We start from the raw sequence: 25,748 nt of genomic DNA on the forward strand, positions 1-25,748 counted from the left end.
ATTTAGGTTGGAAGAAACATTAAAAAGAACTAAGGCGGGGAATGGGGTGAAAATATTTTAAACAGATTTTAAAATGAGTGCAAGGAAGTAGAAATGCAGATCTCCAATCCTTGGTTGTCATAAAGAGGTTAAAAGAAGTAAATGAAAAAAGAGAGAAGACCGGTGGTGCCAATAGTCGCAACGAGGGACTTTCATTGAATAAACTGTCATCAGTTGGCAAATGGAAGAGAAGTGAGCGCGTGTTGTATTTAAAGTTTATCTAAACTCCCGTGATGCTCTTTTTGACACGTGGGAACTTTAGCCGTGAGAGGTTCCAAGCTGGTGAAAGGTTGAAGGGAAGTTTAGCGTTAATAATGTTGAGATCGGAATGGTGTCGGTACCATTCGATGGTGAGGGCTTCATATTGAAGAATTCTGTAGCTCGATCTAAGTTTAATAATAGTGATGGCAGAGTCAACAAGGGAGGTGTGGTTGTGGGTTTGAGCATGGGTTGTTAACTCAGTGCAGGACTGACTTGTCTTGAAACTGTTGAAGTGGTAGTATGCATGGGTATTGGAAGTTGTGGAGGAACCAAATTTGGTGGTAGGGCTGCCGATGTAACAGGTGTCACAGTTTGGTTGGCATTTTATGAGATATTATTGAGATCATTGATGGAATATTTGTGTGTATCTTTATAAGAATTAAATACCTAGTTATACAAGGTGAATACCGTTTTCTAAGCATTTGCTATTCATTTTTTAGTCAGATTTATCACGGTATTATAAGATTACTATAATTTCACTATTGTCGAACATAAGTAAGTTCAACTGAAACAGTATACATGCAATTAAATTTGCAGATGTTTTTCTTATAATAAGAAACAAGAAATAATAATAATAATAATAAAAAGAAATGTTTTGGCAGTTCTATACTTTATAATGGTTAAATTAAAATACACTTAAGGCTTTTAAAAAAGTTAATCTATGTAAAATTTCATAAAAAGTCACTTTAGCATTAAATAGTGAATGTGCTAATTAAAGTTATGGTAATGTTCTCTGCTAAGTGTCTCTTTTTTTTGGTGTAAAAGTTTGTGGATTTCAATATCTTTATTTTCAATTTGTGAACACATTATTATGATTTGTGTTTAAGCAGAGCTACAATTCTTTCTTTCTTTTTTTAATTAGAGTGGATAGATCATTATAGCTTGGAAACAGAAATTAGGATAACATTTTGCCCTGATATTTATGGCATTTATCAGTATCAGAGGTAAGTATAATACTTTCACATTTTCTATTTTTTTAGGTATATTAATTATAATTAGTATTATAAGTGTTTTATATACCAGGTGGTTATAAAATAAGTTTCCCTATTCAGGAGACTCTAGTGTCAAAACAGTCAGAATTAGCACTGTGAAAATCAGTATGTCATTTAGGGTATGGGGAAGCGATTTGTAGGGGGAAAAAAAAAAAAAAAGTTAAAATTTTTGCCACCAGGGGAAAAACGGCACTGCACATATGTGAAAGTTGTCATTTACTTCAAGACACGCTGGTTACGCAAATGACATCCTGTTAGATAAAAGCAGAAACAGCAATACCCCTATCAATAACCATTATGGCTCTTACAAAAAAGGAATGTGCTCTTTTAGTAAAACTGTGCTACAAGAATAATAGTAATGTATATCCAGCACTACGTGAATATCGTATACTTAATTCCTGTACAAGATTCACATAGTGTAAGTACTAAAGTCTTGTGATCAGCAACAATGGATAGACTTTGCTCTATGATTTCCGGCTCATATGTAACTTGACGATACATGGGCTCAAATGATCTTGTGGTCTGATGAGGCACGTTTCACCATTCATGGGGGCTGCAAATGCACAAAACTGCTGAATATGGGGAACTTCTCTTCCATCTGCTGTGCACAAAAGACCACTACAAAGTCCATACGTTACAGTATGGTGTGGATTCACAGCAGAGTTTATAATCGGACCATTTTTCTTTTAAGTCTACACCTCATGACCCCGTAAGGTGTATGGTTACTAGTGCATGGTACTGCGCTCTTCTAAGAGATCATATTATTCCCACTCTGCAAGAAAGGCAATGCTTGGAGACCGTAGTATTCATGCAAGATGGTGCTCCTCCCCACGTTGGTTGATAAGTGAAGGAACTGCTCTGTTCAACATTTGGAAATGATTGCATCATTTCTAGAGACGTTTTGCAGTTCTGGCCAGCCCGATCATAAGATCTCAATCCCTATGATTTCTGGCTAAGGGGATACCTGAAAGACAGAGTTTACCGTGGCAGCATACAACTTGTCGATTTGAAAGCAAGCATTAAGCAACATCCCCAATGAGATTCTACACGAAACTGTGTCACACGCAGTCCTCTGTTTACAGAATGTTGTTGTTGTTTTTGATTTTTAGGAGCATGAGCAACTAAGACCATATTGCTCCGGGATATGTGGTGGTCATTCCTTGACCTTTCCGCATCCTCCGTATTTGGTGGTGACGGGCTCGAACCCCGGTCTAATCAAGAAGCGTGTGCTATGCACTGCTGCTCCTTCCCATCTGGCTACGGAGGCACCTTACAGAATGTAAACAGAGTGTATCGAGCAGTGATCAGGTTCCTGCATTTGCAGGGCAAGAAAGCTCAGGAAATGGACAAAGAAATGAAAGTGTGTATGGGCAGAATTGTTCATCCTATGACACTGTAAAAAAGTGGAAACAGGAGTACAAGTGTCTTTGACGAGCCAAGAGAAGGAAGGCCATCAATATCCACAGACAGAGAGACAGTTGCAAAGGGGGGGGGGGGGGAGTTTGGAGGCCAATCGATATGCTGGAAATCAGAACTGTGTTCCTCAAACCATTCCTGCACAACAAGGGCCTGATGACTCAGTGCATTGTCATCTTGGAAGACACCATCGCCATTCGTGAAATAGTGCAACATAGTGGGGTGCACACAGTCAGTAAGCAGTTGACAATAGCGGAGACCACTGATATGTTGTTCCGCATGCACCAGGGGTCCAGGTTCCTGCCACTGAAACATGCTCCACACCATACAACCGCCTCCACTGGCTCGCACTTTTGATACCATGCATGACGGATTAAGAGCCTCATGTTGTGCCAAATCCATACATGACCATCCATGGTGTAGATTAAATAACGTGATTCATCCGACCAGCACACCTTCTTTCAGTCTTCTAATGTCCAACTTGCGCCGATGAACCTTGGTTAGGAGAGGATGACATAGGGGTCGTCTGCTGGTATAGCCCATACGTGCGATGCATGGCCATGCCAGATATTGTTCTGGGTTGGCCCATGTTGTATTGGGTAGTCAACTCTTCAACAGTGCTGTGCCTGTTTGAGTAGTCGGACCCGGGCTCACCTCTAAATCAACCTTTCGCTGACCTTTGCAGTTTTGCTGCCAGGTCGTTTTTTAACCATTTGGATGCCAGTCCTGGTACACTTTAACTATGGCAGCTCTCGAACACCCCACCAGTTCAGCCGTTTGGGAAATGAGGGGCCAGCTCGTCGAGCATCCACAATTTGTCCTTTATCAAAGTCTGATAAATCCTTCCTTTTACACATCATGCTCTGAATTTTACTAACTACTGAACCACTGACACCTTATCTATGCTATGTAGGTCAGCTAACTCCACACTCTCGTATCTCACGTGGTCAACGGGTCACATTCAGTTTTCATAGGGGTGGTCATAATTCAGTGACCACTCAGTACATTATAGACCTTTGGTATTGACAAGTTCTAATGTGATCCAAGGCTAACTCTATAGCATGCAGTCCTGCAGTATATATGCTGGATTCAGATATAGTAGTGTCTGGAAAGACAGCAGCAGATCCTACACACGATTCCAACTTCGAGCTGTCTATGTAAACTGGTAGGAAGTCAGAGTGTTCAGCTCGGTGTGTTCAATAGAGCTGCAGGTAGACAGATGATAGAGTATCAGGCTTTACCCAATTCTTAAGGGAAAAGTTGTATAATGGAATATGAGTATACCAGGGAGGAAGGGTTTGCTTTAGTGTTTAGGCAACTTTGTCTACCATGACGTTGAACTCTCTGAGTCATGCGTGCTGGCAGCATGGTGCAAGGTGGTGCAAGTGCACCACCTTTGAATTTCGAAGTCACACACAATTTTTAATATTTTCATTAATTTATTGAAACATAAAAACAATACAAATTCTTTCTTTCAAAATACATGTACTTTCTCCCACTGATCATGAAATGTTGGCTCGGCTGTAAATCAGTCAGACTTGACTTAATTAAAATATTGCATGTAAATGCAATAAACAAAAAATTTATTCCCACATGCACCACCTTGCAAAATATCCTGCCAGCACCCATGCTCTGAGTACCTCTTGGATGTGAATGCCAAAGGACGATTGGCAGTCTGATGGGCGTTGTACAAATTTTCCCATCGTGGCTTAAAAACGAATATTCACATAGGATGGTCTGGCAGGGATTTCAGATTTGAAATTGAACATTAGAGACAACTGTTTACATTGGAGTGATAATGGTGGTTCATTGGCTTCAACGTATAGGTTCTTAATAGGAGATGTTTGAAATGCTCCAGCAGTGACATAGATCACCTGATGATGGACAGGATCCAGCCATTGAAGTACAGGAATACCTCGCATAGTGCAGTTTCGAACAGCTCGGGTTTCGCTATAGAGCGGTTTACAAATTGAAAAAAAAAATTAACTGCATTAAGCACCAATACATTTGATATGTATGTATGTATTGTGATGCCAGTACGTAGGCCAATGCGTTATGGATTCAAGGCCATGCTGACTGTTGTCACAACTCCCATTATATATGGACTGTGCTAGCATTCATACCTTAGTAATCACTCTAGATTCCAAGCGGTGAGGTCGTGGACTGTGCGTAAGCGGTACAAATATTTTTTGGCTGTGTATTTTTATTAAAGTTATTTTTTAAAAACGTTACACCTTTATATGCAAATATGGGTGGAAAGAAGAAATGGAATGATGCTGAGTGTTCTTATAAACATAAATGGTTGACACTAGATGATAAACTAGAAATTATAAAACAACTGAAAATGGTGTATCATATGCTAAGATAGCACGGGACAAGAATATGAACGAATCATTGGTACAAATGCTTCTAAAGAATAAAGATAAAATAAAAGAACATGGAATGGTAACAGCATCTTATATAAAAAAAATTATTGTTAAAAATCGTAGCTCTGAAATGGATAATATGGAATGTCTGTTAATGTTATGGATTGAAGACTGTAACCAGAAAAGAATTCCATCAGATGACGATTCAAGCTAAAGCAAGCAGTCTCTATTCACTACTAACAAAAGAGAATGGCAAGGAACAGGAAAGTTTTTGTGCAAGCCGTGGTTGGTTTTACAGGTTTAAAAAACATATGGGGCTCCACAATGTTTGATTTAGTGGTGAGAATGCCAGTGCTAACAATGATGCAGCTGCAAGATTTTTTCATGATCTAAAAAAACTGATTGAAGATAATGGTTACAAGGATGAAAAAAATTTCAACGTGGACAAAACGGGACAGTTTTGGAAGAAGATGCAGTCACGCACTTATTTGGCAGAAAAAGAATCAACCCAAACAGGATATAAAGTCGTATTGATTAACCCTCTTAATAGGTGGAAACCCATCTGGTGACTTTAAATTAAAGTGCATGCTGGTATATAAATCAGAAAATCCAGGGGCTCTAAAAGCCTTTCCAAAAAATACTCTTCCTGTTATATGGTGGTCAAAGAGGAAAGCCTGAATAACGAAACAGCTCTTTGAAGATTGGTTTGTAAATTATTTTTGCCCTGCAGTTAAATGCTAGTGCAAAGACAATAACATGGACTTTAAAATTCTGTTATTATTAGACAATGCGCCAGGTCATCCTACTTATCTTACAGACCTGAACAGAAATGTCAATGTTATTTTTCTGCCACCGAATACAACTTCTTTGTTACAACCAATGGATCAGAGCATCATTGCCATATTTAAGGCCTTTTATTTAAGACATACTTTTGGACAAGCCATTAATGTAACAATAGGAGAAAATGCCATATCTTTATGTGAATTTTGGAAACATTACAATATCCGAAATGCCATTGAAAACATATGTGAATCATGGCTTGAAGTAACTGTGAATAACGTGAGGGCTGGTTGGAAAAATCTTTTACCGAACTGCACCAATTTTAATTGTACCAGTTTTGAATTTCAAATCAAAGCAGTTTCTGAAAACATTGTGCAGCTTGGGAATGATCATCTTGTATTGTGATAGTGTGCATCAATGCATTGACTCTCATTCTGATGACCTCGCTGATGAAACACTTGTGGAAATGGAGCAGCAACACTTATATGAAGAAGAAGAAGAAAATGTTACATCCACAAAAGAATTCACAATTGATGAATTGTCAACATTGATTGCTAAAGTAGACGTTGTTTGTGAATTGATAATGTCAGCAGATCCAAACATCAAATGAGGTATGAAGTAAGGCAGGCATTGCAAAATGACATTCGATGTTATAAAGGGATGTATGCAGATAAAAAGAATAAAAAAAAAAAAAACTGTGCAAACTAATATGATCAGTTATTTTTTAAAATAAAAATTCAGTACATACTTATCTCTTGGTATGTACATACTGGAATAAAAATCATTTGTATTGTACTTACTAGTATTTTTCATTTTTATCATTTTAGTTTCTTTTTTTGCAAGAACTTTGTGTGCCTCAATTTATAGTAAACAAACACTTATATATTTTTGCAAATTGACCCATATAATCAAATTGTCAGAATGCATTACATTAAAATATATACTAATAATACCTCGATCAGTACAGTTTCGCATAGGGTGGTATTTTTTTGGCATGAATTAACCGTGCTATGTGAGGTATTCCTGTACATCGTCTTTGGCCAAAGCATATACCTAGGACCTGTAATCTAGTCTGGATTATACAAATGCACAGTAGATGTGTACTAAGGTACACTGGGCAGCACCCCAAGACACAAAAGAGAGAGAATAAAAAATATTTAAGCCTCTCATGCACTTTGTACAGAGTGGATGGATTTATTCTGGAAAGTTCAACTATTAATCAAATACAAGTCCCTAGAATTTTGTCTGACATTGCTGGAATAGCATTTTGTCCAAGCCTCAATTCAGGTTCAGGACAAATATTACACTTACGAAAAAAATTTAGGCAAATTGTATTTTGCAGTGAGAACCTAAATACATTAGCCAGTGCCCAGGAGTTAAGGTGATCAATGGCTTGTTGCTGTTGTCTTTTAATAACCCTCACGTTGCATGACTGAGAAAATATGCTAGTCATCAACATAGAGGATGCTATTTACAGCTGGAGGAAATGGTTCTGAAATTGAATTTACTTTGATAGTGAAATGCATAACACTTAACAGATCCCTGCAGTACTCCCTCCTCTTGGTAAAAGGGACAAAAGAGGGTGGATCCTACACAAGCTTGGAATGACCAACATTGGCTCAAAAGTTTTTAATAAAAATGGGGAGATGCCCTCTAAGACTAAGGCAATGCAGATCTTTTCAAATGCCAAATCTCCAAGTTGAGTCATATGCTTTCTCTACATCAAAGAATACAGACAGCAGATGTTCTTGTTTTAGGAAAGAATCCTGGATGGATGTTTCCAGTCTAATTAAATGGTCCAGAGTGGACCTGTTTTTTCAGAAGCTGCACTGCATGTTGGAGAAAAGGTAATTTGATTCTAAATACCATAAAAGATATGCATTGATCATTCTCACCAGGACTTTGCACAAACAGCTAGTCAGAGCAATACATCAATAGTTAGTAAGAAGTTTGGGATTATTTCCTGGCTTAGCAAAAGCAAGAGCGGTTGTCTTGTGTCAGGTATTCAGAAACTGCTCTTCAATAAAGATTCTGTTATACAGAAAAGAGCAGGTGATCAATAGATTTTTGAGAAAGGTGTTTAATCAATGCATAATTGATGCCATCTGGTCCAGCATTTACCTTAGAGAGAGAGAGAGAGATAGAACTCTTTTTAACTCCTGCATAGTGAATGGCATGTTAAAGGGATAAAGGCCCTTTTATGTGAAATTAAGTGCCTGTTTTTTACTTTTATGTTTCAGGACCAGGAACTCTGGGGAATAAGATTATAATGCAGAGATGTTAGAAAATGTTTCCCCAAGAGCATTAGTAGTTAGCTCTGCAATAAAGCATCCATTATACTGTAGGAATGGTGAAGGGTGAGATGTATATTTTCTCTTCTTTCTGCATTTCATCCCAGACTACCTTAGTGCTAGTGGATTGAATAATAGATGACGTAAAATGGATCCATGATTCCTTTTGACTTTGAGGGCAAATGTAGAGTTCTTTGGCTCATGCATGTTTAAAATTTATCAGATTGGTGATGGTGGGATATTGTTGGAATATTCCTAAAGTTTTTTTTTGAGTCTTTTTTGCTGCTGTGCATTCTGAATTCCACTATGGTTTGGAAAAAGGTGGAAACCATGTAGATGTTTTTGGAATGGCAGTTGCAACTACTTGGATGATATTTTCTGTGATGTACATCACTGCATCATTCATAGGCTCCTGAATGACTGAAGCGATGTCAAACTCTGCCAGATGTTGAAAGACATTCCAGTCAATCTGTTAAATCTTCCACCCTGGTAACCTAAAAGGAAGGCATGGTCTCCAACTGTGTAAGCAGGTTATAATGGGGAAGTGATCACTTCCTAAGTGAGTGAAGAGGAGCAGATAAAAAGATCAGTGGCAGAAAATGTATGGGTAGGCTTGTGGAAGAAGGTGTTAGTTCCCTTTTTAGAAGGGAGGGGTCATTGTCAGTGAGCATATGCTCACTGAAAATGACACCTCACTGCTCAAGAAGTAAGACAGGGGAAGACAGCTGAGACTGTTAGTAAAAACCCAACCATAAGATGAAATGTTACTACTTCTGAGTTAGTGGAAAGTAGCACAAATTGGAATGGGGCCTGATTGCCCATAAGGACGGCATCTCCTTCATGAGCAGGTCCAGTTTCAGTTCTATTCTTATGTACGATAGTAGTATTATCAAAGGAATGGTTTTCATTTGCCTTAAAATATATCACTTGTAAGCAAAAGCAAACTGGCTTGTGCTTTTGCAGGAGGAGCTTGATGTCTTCAGTTCCAACGACAATTCCACTGTAGGAATTTAGCCATTATTTTGGCTTGATGGATTCATCAGATGGCTTCCAAAGTGCTGACGGCTTACTTTTCTTAGTCTTCGATTTATCTCTTTTGAGGAAATATGGACACTGTCCATTTCCTCCTTCGCAGAGAGTTCCTAGACTGACTCATCTGGTACCTCCTTTGCATCGACATCCATTTTTTCTTGAGAAGGTAGAAGGTACTTCAGGCTTCTTATTCTTCTCTCCATCAATTTCTTTTATTAATGGTGGGCATTCGGAGGTACAGATATAGGAGTGGCAGCTGGTTGATTCTTGTGTGGGTTTTTTTTTAAACTTAATAAGTAGTGTGCAATGGGAGTGAATGACTGTTGGTGGGATGGTCATTTCGGTCTGAGTTCAGGTGAAACATCTCCCTGCTACCTTCGAGCATAGGTGGGATTGTTAGTATTTATAACTTTCTCCCCTTTTCTTGCCTCCTAATATATGTTCAGCCCTGCCTTAAGTCTGTATTTCTTTTTCTTCTTTCCACCTCTGGAACATTCTTGAGTATGTTTTCCTTGGCAGTTGATGCAGGTGGGTTTTGTAGCTGAACATGATGTAGTTTCATGGTCCTTTGCAGCACAATGGGCACATGCAAGGGCTGCATGGCAGGCCATTTGTGAATGTCTACAGTTCTGGCACTTAGAGCACCTTAAGGGATTTGGAACATATATAAATGCACCAGGCAATTTATATAGCTAGCTTTGATGTCATTAAGAGACATTGGGGAATTGAACATTAGGGTGATATTTGTAGTGGGAACAAGTTTCCCAACCTTAAGCATAAATCTGCCAGGGGCTCACATCTGGTGAGTATGGGCTTGGCACACACAGGGTCCTGAGCTGGATATCACAATTTTTCTCTTTCTTGGTGATTCCCTTCTCTCTCTCTCTCTCTCTCTCTCTCTCTCTCTCTCTCAGGGTAACTTTTTTTTTTTTTTTTTTGGCTCATACAGCATAAGCCTCAGGCTTCCTTGCACCATGTAGCTAATAGTAATAATAATAATAATAATATTCATTTTGCAGCTATCACTTCTTGGGGTTTTAATTCAGAACAGTTTTCCTCTTCAGACACTTCCATGTCTGAAGAGGAAATCTGCAGTGACACCACAGGATGAATTCAGTGTCCTGTGGGGACTAACTCTGATCAGAATTCCCCCTATAGATGTGGCTTGAAGGGGCCATTCTGATGTCTGTCACTTCTGGTCTCTACAAGGATGTCGCCTGACCGAAGCTGTTTTACTGATTTAGGAGAGCCTGCCAACCCTTCTGGATAAAGATGGGCGACATTTTTGTTAAGAGCTTCTAAATTATCAGGTAACAAGGTGTTGGACCTGATATAACTTTTCTGTCTTTTAGCAGAAGTGACATTATCTGGGTCAACATTTAAGCTTGCACAGATAGGGACTGGGTTGGGGCCCCCAGAAGAAATTACTCTATCAGGATTTCTGGAGATTTTGTTTTTGTTCGGTCCCTGGGCTCTCCACCCACCATGGAGCTCAAATGGGATGCGCACTACCTGGCAAGCAACAAATCCACTTGGGAGTGGGACACCAGGTCTATCCAGGTGGTGGTGGTGTGGGTCTATACCCACACCACCACCACCACCAGCCTTAATCCTGTTCTTCAGACCATGAGGGCAGGAGCAAGGCATCAACACGGTTGATCCTTGCAGGTAAACCCACTAGCCGATTGATCCTGCCCAAGCCATCCAGGACTACCCATCTTGTAAAGCAGGGGACCAAAGTGGTGTGTTGAAGCTGGGCTCCTAAACCAACAGGATTCCTCTTTCTGATTTTCCACAAGTTGTAGCACCTGGCAAACACACTGGATTCCTATGATGTTACACTGGAACCTAAGTTGCAGGCAGTGGACCACAGTGATACTAATCTGGAGGTCCAGCTGTGTCGCTGGGAAGTCCCCTCAACACATACAGGTGGCCACATCAAGGGGTATAAGAAGTAGATCCTTAGTTGTTTATATGCTAATGAAGGGAATATAATAAATAAACCTTACTACTGGAATTGTTTGGGAATTCTATTTTTCAGGGTAATTTCTGCAGTTTCTGAAAAAGAGTAGGACTTGTAAACCATCCATCCATAAAAAAAATGTAGACCTTACCTATTAGTTCTGAGCAGAGCATAAGCTTTGTAACTGTAACTCAACTTTCAGAGGAATATCCCCCTCTCTCTTTCACTTAGCCTGTATACAAAGGCTTAGAAAAAAAAAAAAAAGATTTAAAAACAACAACAAAAAAAACTTTCAGGTCAATCATGTCACTTCTGTGAGATTGTTTCAATATGCCATTTGAAGAGGACAAAGCTTCCAGAATAAAATTTTCTGCTGCAGCATATAAAGTGCTTATGCAGTGATTCCAAGGGCAACCTGATTTCTCTAAAATGGCCATCACTCTCTATATTGTTATTATCAGCCAAATGCAATATCAAAGAAGCAAGTGAAACCTCCAAAATTACTAATTTTGTTTTTAGGATCTTAATGATCATAGGATCATTAAATGAAAAAATCTTATATTCATTTAAAAAAAAAAAAACAAGTACTGCCAATCACAAGGCCTGATTCAAGATTTCCTGGTCACTCATCAGATGACAGGTGGCCTCAATCAGCATTTGACATAAACTGGTGTACAAAACTTAAGGACCAACACTATTTCTAAAGGTTACAACCACAAAATCAAATGAAACAGCCTGTGGCGATTTGCACAACTGTGGCCGTTCAGTAGAAAGCTGGTGCACATGTAAAAATTTGAATTGTGATGAAAGGGCTCACATAAACAGATAAAAGCAGCATTTATGTGGAAATTACCAAATGGTGAGCACGATCGTTACAGATGTTCGATTGGTTTCATACAGTGCTATAGACAACGAAATGGCCAGTAGACAAGATCTGGATAACTTTACCCGGGGTCTAATAATTGGAAAGCTTGAAGTGCAATGAGTGTGGCTGCAGAGTTCGGTATCGCCCAAACCATCGTCTCACATGCGTGGTCGGCCTTCAGAACGACAGATACAGCTGTTTGAAGGACCAGTGGTGGTCGACCATGAAAAACAATATCCGATGATGACCGCTATATACTTCTACAGGCCAAGAGGGACCGAAACCAGCTGCACAGGATGCAAGATATCACGATTTAATGTGGCCAGGCGACTCCATAAAGGTGGACTGTTTGCCCAACAGCCAATACACTGTGTACCTTTAACACCTGCTCATCGGAGACACCGTTTACAGTGGTGCATCGAACACAAGCATTGGACAGCAGCGCAATGGGGTAAGGTACTCTTTACTGATGAGAGTAGATTCAGTCTCAGCAGCGATTCTGAACATCAGCTAATCTGGCAAGAGGTTGGCACACGGTATCACCCTGCAAACATCACTGAAAGGAATCGGTATGGTAGTTGAGGTGTTCTTGTCTGGGGAGGCGTTATCTTGGATGGATGTACAGTAAACCTTCGCTATTTGCGGGGGTTATGTTCCTGAGAAATGCCGCGAATACTGAGTTATGGCTCCCATAGTAATAAAGGGGTTCCATTCCAAAGTACGAAATATATAAGAAAAACTAGTCTAAAATTTTGTCTTTGTACCTTCATAATATGACTGTACATAGACAGTACATAGTGAAATGCAAGCATATGGCATCGAAATGAAAATAAGAAACAATTTAATATTAAATGTAATATTTATTAGAAATTTCAAAAAAATCTTTCAAACCAGTGCCTATGCTATAGCTAAAAACTTATCCTGCCAGTGCTATCACCAGTTTCGCTAAAGTGTTGATAAAGGCGTTTTGCCTTTTCATGAATGATGAGCGAACTTAACAGAATTTTATTTTGAGTTCGGTCTTCTATCCACAGATTTAAAGCTTTTTCCATTTTTTCTAATTTAACATCACGAGTTACAGAGCAAATTTTTGAAGCAATTAGCGCGTTTTCATGGACACTACGGTGGATTTTTTCTTCTGATTTTTTGATTGATCGTACTGTTGACTCATTGATTTTATAATGTTTTGCCACTGAGGAGACACTTTCACCATTAGAAATTTTGTCTAATAACTCAATTTTATTTGCTAATGTCATCGCCTTCTTTGATCTTTTCACATTTCCCTTGTTATTTGTAGCCATATTTTTGTACAGGTTAGAAAGAACTTGTCCACATTTCTGCCGTTAACACACTCGAAAAAGTCTGTTTTACACAGCAACATTTATCACTTTTGTAAGCATATCAATTTATAAATTGATAAATTTATTCAATTTATAAGTATATAAATTAAAAGCAAACGACGAAACCTTCCATGACAAGCGCATAACACATACTGAACAAGGATTAGCGAGAAACATCCACGCTCGCGATTTTGTCACCCTCACCCCCCCCACCCACTGAGCACTGTTTTGACCAGGAAAGATAATTTTAGCCACGCCCACGTTTTTTTTTGAGGGAAAATGTTCACAGCGCTTTAAAATTCACATTTTTTAGGTTTCATTTTATATTAAATCAGCGACCGCGAATATGCAAAACCGCGAATAGCGGGGGTTTACTGTACACAACTCCAGATACTGGAAGGCGGTATTGTAACTGGTGCACGCTACTGTACTGAGGTAATCCTTCCCCATGTGTGTCTGTTCTGAGGTGCCATTGGCCCCGCGTTCGTGTTTATGGATGATAGCGGCACACCCCATCGCACTGCAGCTGTTGGTTGATATGCTTTTGTAAAGTGAGGACATTGTTCTTATGGATTCGCCTGCCCATTCTGCCGATCTAAATCCCATCAAACACAATGGGATGCTCTCGGGAGATACCTAGCGGCACGTCCACACCCACCAGAAAATGTTCACTAGCTGAAGATGGCGCTGACAGGAATGGACGATGTTACCGCAAGAATTTATCAACAACATTGTTCTAAGTATGGACAGTTGGTGCAAAGCCTGCATTGACATTAGGGGTGGCCATATCTCTACTGAGGACCACCTCTTCCCTTTGTTCCATCTTTGGCAGTGATGCATCTGTATCATGGCAAGAGGTATAATGGCAGCCAGTGCTACGTTGCCATTTTTGGATAAAGTCTCTCTGTACTGTTCTGTGTCCTTCGTTGTGTCGGTGTTGTTTCCTTCATCATTTCTGTACCTCACCAGGTTCCTTTGGTATGCTTTTCCCATATCCAGGCCACTCCTATGAGAAGATACAGGTGAAAACCTGACTGGTCCTTAAGTTTTGCACACCAGTATATCAAACAAAAATAATAAGAATTAATACAGTAACACACTAAGTTGGATTTGCATTCACAATGCCTCTAGTGTAGTAATGGACTGGTCAAAGGTCAGGAACAGCTGATGTTTGCACACAAGACAATTAGTTTTTCAGTGTCCGTGTTGCTGTTGAGATTTTTCCCACTTCGAATGAGGAATAATTGTGGGGGCAAGATGTGCAGGTACCAGTTTCTCAACAATAATCAACATGGTTAAATGTTTCTGTTCTGTGGTGTGCAACGTAGGAATAGCAAGAACAATACCCACTGAGAGATACAAGAAACCGAGCCTTGCATGGGCATGTTAGTACCAACACTGGACAACTAACACGTGGAAATCTTTCGTCTGATCTGATGAATCTGATTTCGCCTGATCCTGTTTCCAATTCTATCATGATGGGCGTATCTGTATTTGGAGAAAGCAACATGAGGCCATGGCACCTGGATGCATTATTGGTGTTTGGCAGGCTGGAAGGTGGTGTTATGGTTTAGAGACCGTTTTCATGTCATGTCAACTTTGATTCTCTGCTCACACTTAATCAATGGCCTGATAGGAATGTCTACCATTCTATTGTAACTGACCAAGTACATCCCTTCACGATGTCAGTGCGATGAAGGGGGCAAGAGTTGAATAAATGAAATGAAAGCCAGAAGAATGATTGAAAGTGTAAGAGTGTGAGAAAAAGAACATAAACCATAAATGCTACATTTAAGTACACATTAACCCTAGTTTTAATTAGTATTTAAATTTACACTACACATCATTGCATCCCCCCTGGTGTGTGAGAAGGAGATGAATGAGTGTGAGTGAAAAAAATAAAAATAATAAAAAATATATATATATCAAACTTGGAAAAAAATATTTATAAAATATAAGAAAAAAGTATATACACCTAATTCTGTTTTAACACGATAGATACGTTCCTGAAAAATACGTGTAAAAAAAATTTGTGTAAAAAAGACATTGGATTTATGGAAGAAAAGATTGGTTCCGGATCTAAAAAATCAGTAAAAATAATTTAAAAAAAAAAACACATAAAAATAGTCGTTTTAAGCTTATTATTTTATTTCAACAAAATACACATGTAATAATATGTAATGAAAATGTATTAAAGTAAATTTGTATGAATATGAAATGAAAAAAATTCTTCATGAACAAAAAAAATCTGTTTTACACATAACAATATTTTATTTATTTTCACTTTCTGATAATAAACGGCGCATACGTTTGCTTATGACTGGAATATCACCGCTATCACTAGAAATTTTGTGCACATGGTCTTCTTCCTCTATTAATGAAATTCTTTCTGTGATTTCTTGAGCAAAATCAGCACGAGTCTCCTCTGGTGCTGATGTTTCACCGGTTTTACGAACCAATTCAGTTATTATTTGTTGTGTTCGTGTTTTGGTTAGGCTGTTATATAATTCTCTGTAAGAGGCTGCCAACAACTTTAGTTCATGTTGAAACTTCCCAGCGCGTTCCTCATTAGGGTCATGTTTGACAAAATGATTACCTAATTTTCTGGCCAGTTACAGACCTTCTTTTATTAAATCTGCATTTAGAACAGGATCATTTTCTTCATTATCACTACGTTCTGTTGGATAAGGAGTCCCAAGGACAACTTATAATATTTCATCTTCGCTTAGGGCTTTGTCGGTTAACAATTCATCAATATCTTCAAATTCGATGATCAAATAGATCATCGAATCCTTCTACACCAATTTTGTGTGCCATTGTAATGATGTTGGGAAATTCGGTCGTATTAGGGATGATGGGATCTTTGCTTTTTACACATTGTGGCCAAACCGCTTTCCAACACGCATTTAAAGTTGCTGGTTTTAATTCAGTTAACGCTAATCCAACTTGACTGATACAATCCATAATTGAGAATTTCTTCCACACATCAATGACTGTTAGTGTTTCATCATTCAGTTTGTCCAAAACGTGTTGGAATGTTCATTTTACGTAGTATGTTTTAATTGTCGCAATTATACCTTGGTCTAGCGGTTGTATCAAAGATGTAGTATTAGGTGGCAGAAATAAAATTTGTACGTTTGGGTGTTCCAAGACAGGATGGCCGGGTGCATTGTCAAGAATCAGAAGAACTTTAAATTCGAGACCTTTCAAATTCATATAACGTCTGACTTCTAGGATGAAACATTTGTTGAACCATTCTGTAAAAATAGTAGTGGTCACCCAGGCCTTCTTGTTTGCCCTCCAGTGGACAGGCAGTTTATTGATATCTACATCTTTCACTGAACGTGGGTTTAGGGCTCGATTTACCAGCAGTGGTTTCAACATACGATCTCCTGAAGCGTTGCAGGAAAATAATAAGGTCACACAATCCTTAGCTACCTTAAAACCACCAGCAGTTTTCTGCGATTTGGCTACATACGTTCTGTTCGGCATTCGTTTCCAGAAGAAACCGGTTTCATCTGCATTCCACACTTGATCACGAGTGTATCCTCCATCTTCAATATCCTCCTTCTCCATTTTGCAAGTTCCTGCGGGAATACTTTAGTAGCCGATTCATCTGCAGATGCAGTTTCACCTTTAATTTTTATATTATGAAGAGCATTCCTTTTAAGAACCCCTGTCATCCAACCTGTACTCGCAGAAAATTCACACCTTCTGTTTAACTGAGATGAAGTGCTTGACTCCTTTTCTTTAATCTGCCTGTAAATTCTTAGTGCTGTTTGCTTGATGGTATTTCCATCTACTGGTACTCTTTTTTGTGACTGATCTTTTATCCATATTACCAGGGCCTTTTCCATTTTTTCCTTGACAATATCTCTTGTATATGATGATGAATTAACACTTACTTTTGTTCCAGAACATACCGACTTCTTAATTGCAGCTTCATTTTTCTTAATAGTTCTTACGGTAGCTTCATGTATACCAAAATGCTTTCCTACAGACGTAGGCCCTTGTTCAGTTGCAAGTCGATCTAAAATTTGAATTTTAAGTTCCAAAGAAATCGCTTTCCTTTTCATTTTGGTAATAGGCGAATTATTCGACATTATATAAGGGCTACCGAAAAATATCTCAGTTATAATTAATAAAAAAAGGTATGAAAAATTTGTAAACTTACAATTTATTGACTATCGGCAAAATTAATAAATTTATATGTGCACAAATTTCATTATTCTTTCACTTTGAAATAGAGCTTACTACTAAATGTCTTCTGAAGATACAATGCACGAATACCGTAGATGTGCACCAAATTCAATAAAAATGTTGATGATTCATAGATACCTAGACATACACACTGGTAAGCAAAAGCACGCGTTTCAAAATGCATACACTAGCTGTTATCCAGGTGCATGTAAGAAATGATATGCCACAAATAAAAAAAATTTTTCTTAGAATTTAGGCAAAAAAAAAATTCATAGAAATTGTGCTAAATCAAAATGACTCGCGTAAAAAGAGAATGAAATATTTATTTTGAATTCGTGTTAAATCAAATTCGTGTAAAAAAAGTTCGTGCAAAAACAGAATTAGGTGTATATAAAAAAAAAAGAATGACAATGTGGATTGTGAATGGAGTAAATGTTTGTCTCTCCCACACCTTCGCCCGGTGGGTTCCCCACTGCCGATTAACATTTCCCGCCCCCAGAGCAGTATGGGCAGTTTGACCTTCCTACCGGATTTGACACTACATGGACCTGACAACCATCAGTGACAAAGACATGCTGCGGCTTTGCTGCCGACACACCATTTGGCAATCTGAACTGGGTACTCTAACCTAGCGCCTCCGTAGTCAGGTGGGCAGGAGCAGCAGTGCATAGCACACGCTTCTTGATTAGACTGGGGTTCGAGCCCATGACTACCAAATACGGAGGATGTGGAAAGGTCAGGTAATGACCACTGCATATCCCCGGAGCAATATGGCCTTAGTTGCCAATGCTCCTCAAAACCAAATAACAAACAACTCTAACCCGGTTACCTTTTAAAACCCCATCCCCAGGCAGGGGAGGGAGAAGACAGGTTTCTGTCTCCTCTCCTCCCTGCCTCCCCCCATACTTCAGCTGGTGGGGCTTGTCTCCACTGACCTCTTTGGGGATGCCTATTCTATCGTTCCTTTTCTTCTATCTGTTTTCCCCCAGTCTTCAGCCTCTCCCCTCTCTCACTAAACCAATCGAGCACACCCCTTAACAATACCGCCAAATTCTAATCAACGTTTAAATTCTACTGCTTTCTTTTAAATCTCTTTTGGCCAAATTTTAGTGTACACCCCTCCCCCCCCTTTTTTTTTAGGCTTGCCACTGAAAAAATCTACTGGGTACCTGACCGACCTCCTCGTGGCAAAGTGTGAGCAACAGTGGGTTCCAATATGGGTCCAACGGCTAAATGGTCAGAGAAACAACAGAACATAACACTACACAACAGACCACTCCCCACACTTTTTAAATCTCTGGCCTCTACAGTGTTCTGTGTCACTCACAAAGAATACAACACAGAGATGGGGGAAACCCCTGGTGTCTTCAGACAACTAACACACTTTACTGTATCCAAACAACTCCAGCATCTATCGACAAGCATGCTGGAGTTGTCTAGATACAGCTGGTTGCCAACTGGTTTCAGGAACATAATGAATCCTCCAATTGCCACCTAAATGACCCAATCTCAACCTAATTGAGCATTTCCAGTAATGCCTAACAATGTGCAGGCATTACTGGACACATCTATGCAATGCATGAGTAGCATTACCACAGGACATCCTGCAACACCTTGTGGAGGCCACGGTAAGAGGTATATGGGCTGCAGGCAAAAGATGGCCCTACGGTATTATATAGGTGTTGCTGATTCAAAGCCAAATCAATGCATAATGTTGACTGATATGAAAGCTATGAATTGTTTTTGATACTCATCAAGTAGGAACATATTGGCTAAATCTTCAGAAAACTCACTTAATTTATATTATATTAAAATAAAAAATCATTTGTGTAAAACATATATTAATGCAGAAGCGATAAAACGTGCAATGAAATCTGATTATAGTTGATAAGAATTTTTTCAGTTATCTCTCAATGATAGATAACAATATAATTACCTGATCAACAATTCCTTCCAATGAAGATAATACAGTTGGATGAAGATCTCGTTGCATGTGCATAATTCGACTACAGCGCCACATAGGCGCTGTGGCACGTATTGGCCCAGATTCAGCAGGCTGCTGTCCTTGCTGCTGACCACCTACTCCTTGTCCATGCTGTGGGTCTGAATTAAAAAAGTCAATATTCAAAAAGTATAAAAAATTATTTTAAGTATGTCATCATTTGTTTTTAATTTTTCATTTATCTCTAATTTTCAAACAACGAGCTGAAACTGGCTGTTAATTTATACTAAGTGCATAACAAAACTCCCCAATAACAAACTGCTTATCTTAATTATATTAGCCAGAAGGATGAAGTGATTAGGGATATGCCTTAAGTTCATTCTCCGAAAGTTGCCAGTCACATGTTTTTTTGACGTGTGTGTGTAAACTAATCAGAATCTTGCAAGTATGATTGCTTCCTATTGATCCACACAGACACAGGATGGTCAAGACTGGGGATTAGGTTTAATCTAAAGGAGTTTATTGGTTTCTTGATTTCATCAGGTGTATGGTTTTTATAAGTTGGTAAAAGGAACTTTAAAAGAGGCACTGATTGGATTCATGGTAAATTTAGTATCAGATCAGCCTTCTTGTTACCAGTTATGCCAACATGGCTAGAGATCCAACAAATTGAATAACATGCATTTCCTCAGTGATGAGCTGGTATATGATTAAGCAAGTGGCTGTGTATTTTGGTTGTTGCAAGGCTAGAATTGTACTGAGAGAGAGTCAGTGAATAATAGTTGTTGGTGACTCTATTGTCAGGGAAACGGGGAACATGCTTTGTAAAAAGGATAGGTGGAAGAGAACCAGGGTATGTCTGCAGGGGCAAAGATGACGTTGTAGAGCGGATATCATCTTTTAAGGGCACAAAAGGTGATATAGTTGTACACGTTGGCACTAATGATATCAAGAGTAGGAGACCGGCAGAATTACTTAACAAGTACAGGTCACTGTTCAAAAAAAGCCGTGAATTAGGGTTGAATTTGAAAGTGTCTGCAATTCTGCCCAGACACGATAGGAGGGAGAATAGGTTGAGGGCCGTGTCGATCAATTCGGCCCTGGAAAGATTGTGCAAGGCTCAAGGGGTAGAATTTTTTTCAGCCTGGACTGTACTTGTTAACAGGAGAGACTGCTTCTACAGGGATGGGATACACTTAAATAGAAAGGGTGCAAGAATATTTGCTGATGCTATCGAGGCAATGTTAGGTGAGTCGGAAAACTGCTAGCTTGGGGGGGAGACAAAGACTAATAGATTAACAGTAGCCACTGGCAGAGGTGAAAGAGATTCTTGCACTGCTTCTATTAGAATGAGCAGAAGCCTGAAAAACAAGATGCAGGATATTTCAGAGACTGCTGGGAGTCATTGCGGTACAAGTAAACACATGGGTTGTGTCAGGGTAGCTAAGAATAGAAACAGGTCCATGTATACTTGCGTGTACACCAATGCTAGGAGTTTAGTAAATAAATTTGATGAATTTGAGGTACTGCTCAAAACATCAAAGGCAGATATTGTTGAGATATCAGAGACGTGGTGTCACACAGATATAAGGAATGCAGAACTGGAATTTGGAGAGTACAACGTCTACAGAAAGGATAGACAGGATAGGAAGGGAGGAGGGGTTATGCTATTAGTTAAGAAACACATAAAATCCAAGGAAGTGAAGCCAGTCGACATCGCTGGACAGTGCAGTGTCGAGTCAGTTTGGTGTGACATAAGCATTGGGAGATCAAAATTGAGAGTAGGAGTGTGCTATAGGCCTAATGACTCTGATGAGTATAATAAGAAACTGTACAGGAAAATAGAGTGGGCCAGTAAATCAGAGAGTCTTATAATGGGGGATTTTAATTTCCCAGATATTGACTGGAATTTGGGGGTTGGTCACTCACACACTAGCAAGGCTTTTGGGGATTTATTGGATGATTGTTTTCTACATCAGCATGTTCGGGAGACAACTAGAGGGAGTAATACTCTTGATTTGATTATCAGTAGTGATTCTTCATGCATTAAGAATCTGCAGATAAATGAACCACTAGGTGGCAGTGATCACAGTGTGCTGAAGTGAGATTTATTCAAAGAGGTAACTACCATTAGGGGTAAAGGGAAGGGTTATTGCTTTTGTAAAGGCGACTACGATGGACTGAGACAGTATTTAAATTCTATACAGTGGGACCAACTGATGATGTTACCAACAGCAAATTCTAAGTGGGAAGCATTCAAAGAACTTATCTTGGAAGCTACTAGGCTTTAGATACCAACTAAGAAATATTGTTCAAGGTTTAGGCCTAAATGGATGGATGAACTAATGAGACATATGGCAGAGAAGAAAAATGCATGGGATAAATACAAATTAACACGTGACACAGAAGCCTATGATAGATACAAGTTGATCTGTAACCAAGTTACAAAGGAGGTTAGGCAGGCGAAGGCAGATTACGAGAAATCTTTGGCAAGGGATGCAAAGAAAAACAGCAAAGAGTTCTTTACTTATGTAAACTCTAGAAGGAAGGGGATGAATCAGATCGGTCCACTCGATATGGATGGGTCAACTGTTGATGATCCTGCTCAGGTAGCTAACAAACTAAACGAATATTTTGCATCAACATTCACACATGAGCAGTTATTCAGCGAGGGGAATCCCAGAGGTGTATTCAACCCTGGCAGTAAGCTAGAGAATCTTGTAATAACTGAGAGTAAAGTGGAGGAGAAATTGTTGAAGATAAACACAAGAAAGGCACCTGGGGTGGATGGGATCTATCCAGTTATATTAAAGGAGGCAGCAAAGGAAGTAAGCAAACCCTTAGAAATAATTATGAGAGCTTCCTTGGACTCAGGGGAGGTACCCACAGACTAGAGATGTGCAAATGTGACCCCAATTCACAAAGGAGGATCAAAGGCTGACACAAGTAATTATAGACCTGTGAGTTTAACTTCTGTTCCAGGAAAATTAATGGAGGCACTGGTTAAAGAAGCACTGCAGGATCATCTAGACAAGACTTCAGTTATAGCTCGGACACAGCATGGTTTTGTTAAGGGGAAGTCTTGCCTGACCAATTTGATGGGATACTATGATGCAGTCACAAAAGAACTGGATGCAGGGAATAACTTTGATATTATATACGTGGATCTTAGAAAGGCTTTTGACACTATTGCACATGGAAGACTGCTGCACAAATTGGAGCAGTGTGGCATTGGAAGCAAATTGCTGCTATGGATAAAGGGGTGGCTGAGGGGGAGAAGACAGAGAGTGGTATCAATGGACACTGCTCATCGTGGACTAATGTTATTAGTTGAGTCCCTCAGGGTTCAGTGATGGGTCCATTATTGTTTTCTGTATTTATAAATGATATTGATGATGGTATATCAAGCTTAATGTCCAAATTTGCAGACGATACGAAGGTTGGCAGGGTTGTCAAGGACATTACTGAGACTATGCTGCTGCTGCAACAGGATCTGGAAAGGTTGAGCAGATGGGCTGAGAGGTGGCAAATGAAGTTTAACATTGACAAATGTAAAGTACTACATATGGGAAACAGCAACCCAAGAGCAACGTATTAACTCAGTGGCACTGACAGTGATAGAGAATGAAAGGGACCTGGGGGTGGTTGTGTAGGCAGATATGAAGTTCTCTGAGCAGTGCAGACGGGCTGCAAGAGGTAGCTCATGGTGTATTGTCAGTGATATATAGGAATTTTTCTAGCAGGGATAAGGAGGTGATTATTCCCTTGTATAAGGCAATGGTCAGGCCACACCTAGAGTACTGTATACAGGTCTGGAGGCCTCATTTCAAGAAGGATGTAGAGCTGCTGGAATGAGTACAGAGAAGGGCAACAAGATTAGTGAATGGAACAATGGGGTGCTCTTACGAAGAAAGGCTTAAGTTTTGCAAATTACAGTGTCTGGAGACTAGGCACCAGCGAGGTGATCTGATAGAGTTGTATAAAGCCTTGAATGGTTTGAGCATGCTCAATGCTGATGGGATTCTTCCTCTTGCTCAGAATAATCACTTGAGAGGGCATAAATTCAAATTGAGGAAAGACAGGTGTAGGATAGACGTGCAGAAATTTGCCTTTAGCCAGTGGGTGATTGGTTGGTGGAACAGACTTCCATCCCTTGTCGTGGAAGTTGATAGCCTAAATAAGTTTGAGGATCAGCTGGACAGGTATTTCGAACGAACAGAGGGGTGAAGTGGAAGTGGGTGTTTTTTTTTTGGCTGATGCTGCCTAAGCTTGCTTTCTTGCATCAAATGCCTCTACTAATGCTAATGCTAATGATACCATTGATTCCAAGGCCATTTGTACTGTACTGTAAGAGTTAAGTAAAAAAACTGAATTGTGAAGGTAACTAGTTAGAGATTATGGAAGTTGAGAATAGCAGCAACACTATATACAGGTCTGGAGGCCTCATTTTTGTCAGATTTGAAGCCATTTATGTATATCCACATGTATGAATCATAGTAAGCAATTAGTAAGTTGTGAAGATAGTGAATATTTTGAGGAGATAAATGATATGCTGGGAGGGAAAAAGCCCAGAGAGAAATGTAAGCAGTGGCATTGGTAGCTAACTTAGAAGGTCAGGGCTCTTGCAAAATATGGAGGCCTCAGAGGATCTAGGATTTAAAGATCCCAATCTTCCTGGATTGAGAGTGATTAGACTGCAAGAAGAATATTTTCCTGAGTTGGTAGGCTTCTGATATACGTTTGTGGTGATAAAGTTTGTTGTTTGTTGTTTAGGAGCATTAGCAACTAAGGCCATATTGCTCGGGGATATGGTCATTCCCTGACCTTTCTGCATCTTCCGTATTTGGTGGTGATGGGCTCGAATCCCGGTCTAATCAAGAAGCGTGTGCTACACACTGCTGCTCCTTCCCACCTGGCTACAGACGCACCGTGGTGATCAAGTGGTCTGACCTGCAAAGTAATGCATCCAGGAAGGGAAGCTGCTTGGCAAGTGTTATCAAGCTTAAACTTGATGTTTGGATGGATAGTATTCAAATGGTCAGGGAAGATAGAAAGAATTTGTGGACCATGGCCCTAAATAGCCAGTATATCATCCATAGAACATATCAAAAGTTTCGATTCTGCGGGAAGGACATGATGTTCCAGTAATCAACAATAACCTAGCTAAAAGAAAACTTTTTACAATACAGGTAGTTCCCGACTTTAGGAGTTAATTCGTTTCTAGCACGTGCTTGTAAAGCGAAAACTCGAAAAGTGGGAATTTATTTCCCATAGACAATGTTAAAAATAGTGGTTGTTATCAACAATGAAATTAGTTAGCTAATTAGTTTATGTTTAAACAATGATTGATTTATCCAGAGAAATGAAAACGTAGCCTGTAGAATCAAGTAAATTATAATAATAGAGAAATTATTTATGACTTACAAATGTTAAAGAATGTTTATTCTTCACCATCATCATCGACTAAATGCACAATCGTTGATCACTCGTTACTGGCTCAGCACTTGGTAGTTTGTTGCACAAGGAGTTGTCTTCTTCAGAAATGCTTCAAGAGGCGTTTATTTCCAAGATAATCGCCTCTTTTCTTTTTAAATTTCAATAGCATGCATAAGCATTTTTTAACGGAATGAACAAATTGCAACTAACACGATTTGCACTGAGTAACAAGTTTATGAAGCTTAAAAAAAAAAAGAATGAAGAGAAGATTCTGAAAATTTATTTATCTGTCTTTTATACGATTGAAGATTTCAGTAAAGGGGAAACACATTTCACCATAATAACGTAAATAACCACACAATTTCAGCTATCGGTATTTTTGCAAATGCAATAACACCGAGTTTACCTGTTTATAATTGATTGCATTAACAGAAAAGCCAAAAAAACTGGAAAGTGCAAATTGTTTTATGGTCGTGACCACCAGAAATGTGCTTTAGAAAAATATCACAAAGCCGTTCAAAAATGGTTCTTATAACAGAACATATGATGATGATGAAAGTGTAGTGCATTTTAATGATTTGAATTATATATTTGAATATATAACTCTCTAAAATAACCTTTTAGAGAGTTATATAGTGAAAATTTCAAGTTCCGAGGTTGTGGAATGAATTACCAAAAAAAAAAAAAAAAATGTGTTATTGGGTTCACATTACGATGGTGTCTCTGGAATGGATTAATATCGTAAAGCGGGGTACACTGTATTGTATAGCTACACACGTGGTTCAAAATGCAATATTTATGAACGTTTAACATTAATTTTTTGCA

General features: G+C 39.1%; 1 protein-coding gene across 6 annotated transcripts in view; it reads right to left on the reverse strand.

Moving 5' to 3' along the window:
* The window catches only part of Nipped-A (Transcription-associated protein Nipped-A), a 1,216,281-nt gene that overhangs the window by 176,237 nt on the left and 1,014,296 nt on the right, over nucleotides 1–25,748 (reverse strand). For all 6 annotated transcript variants that reach the window (XM_090382460.1, XM_090382459.1, XM_090382462.1 and 3 more), the window contains one exon: nucleotides 19,482–19,648. In XM_090382460.1, coding sequence (XP_090238586.1) covers nucleotides 19,482–19,648 — 167 coding nt within the window. The remainder of the gene's footprint in view (nucleotides 1–19,481; nucleotides 19,649–25,748) is intronic.

The sequence above is a fragment of the Mastigoproctus giganteus genome, chromosome 10 (genome assembly GCF_048544385.1).
Source record: "Mastigoproctus giganteus isolate SK-2022 chromosome 10, ASM4854438v1, whole genome shotgun sequence".
NCBI classification, from domain to species: domain Eukaryota; kingdom Metazoa; phylum Arthropoda; class Arachnida; order Uropygi; family Thelyphonidae; genus Mastigoproctus; species Mastigoproctus giganteus.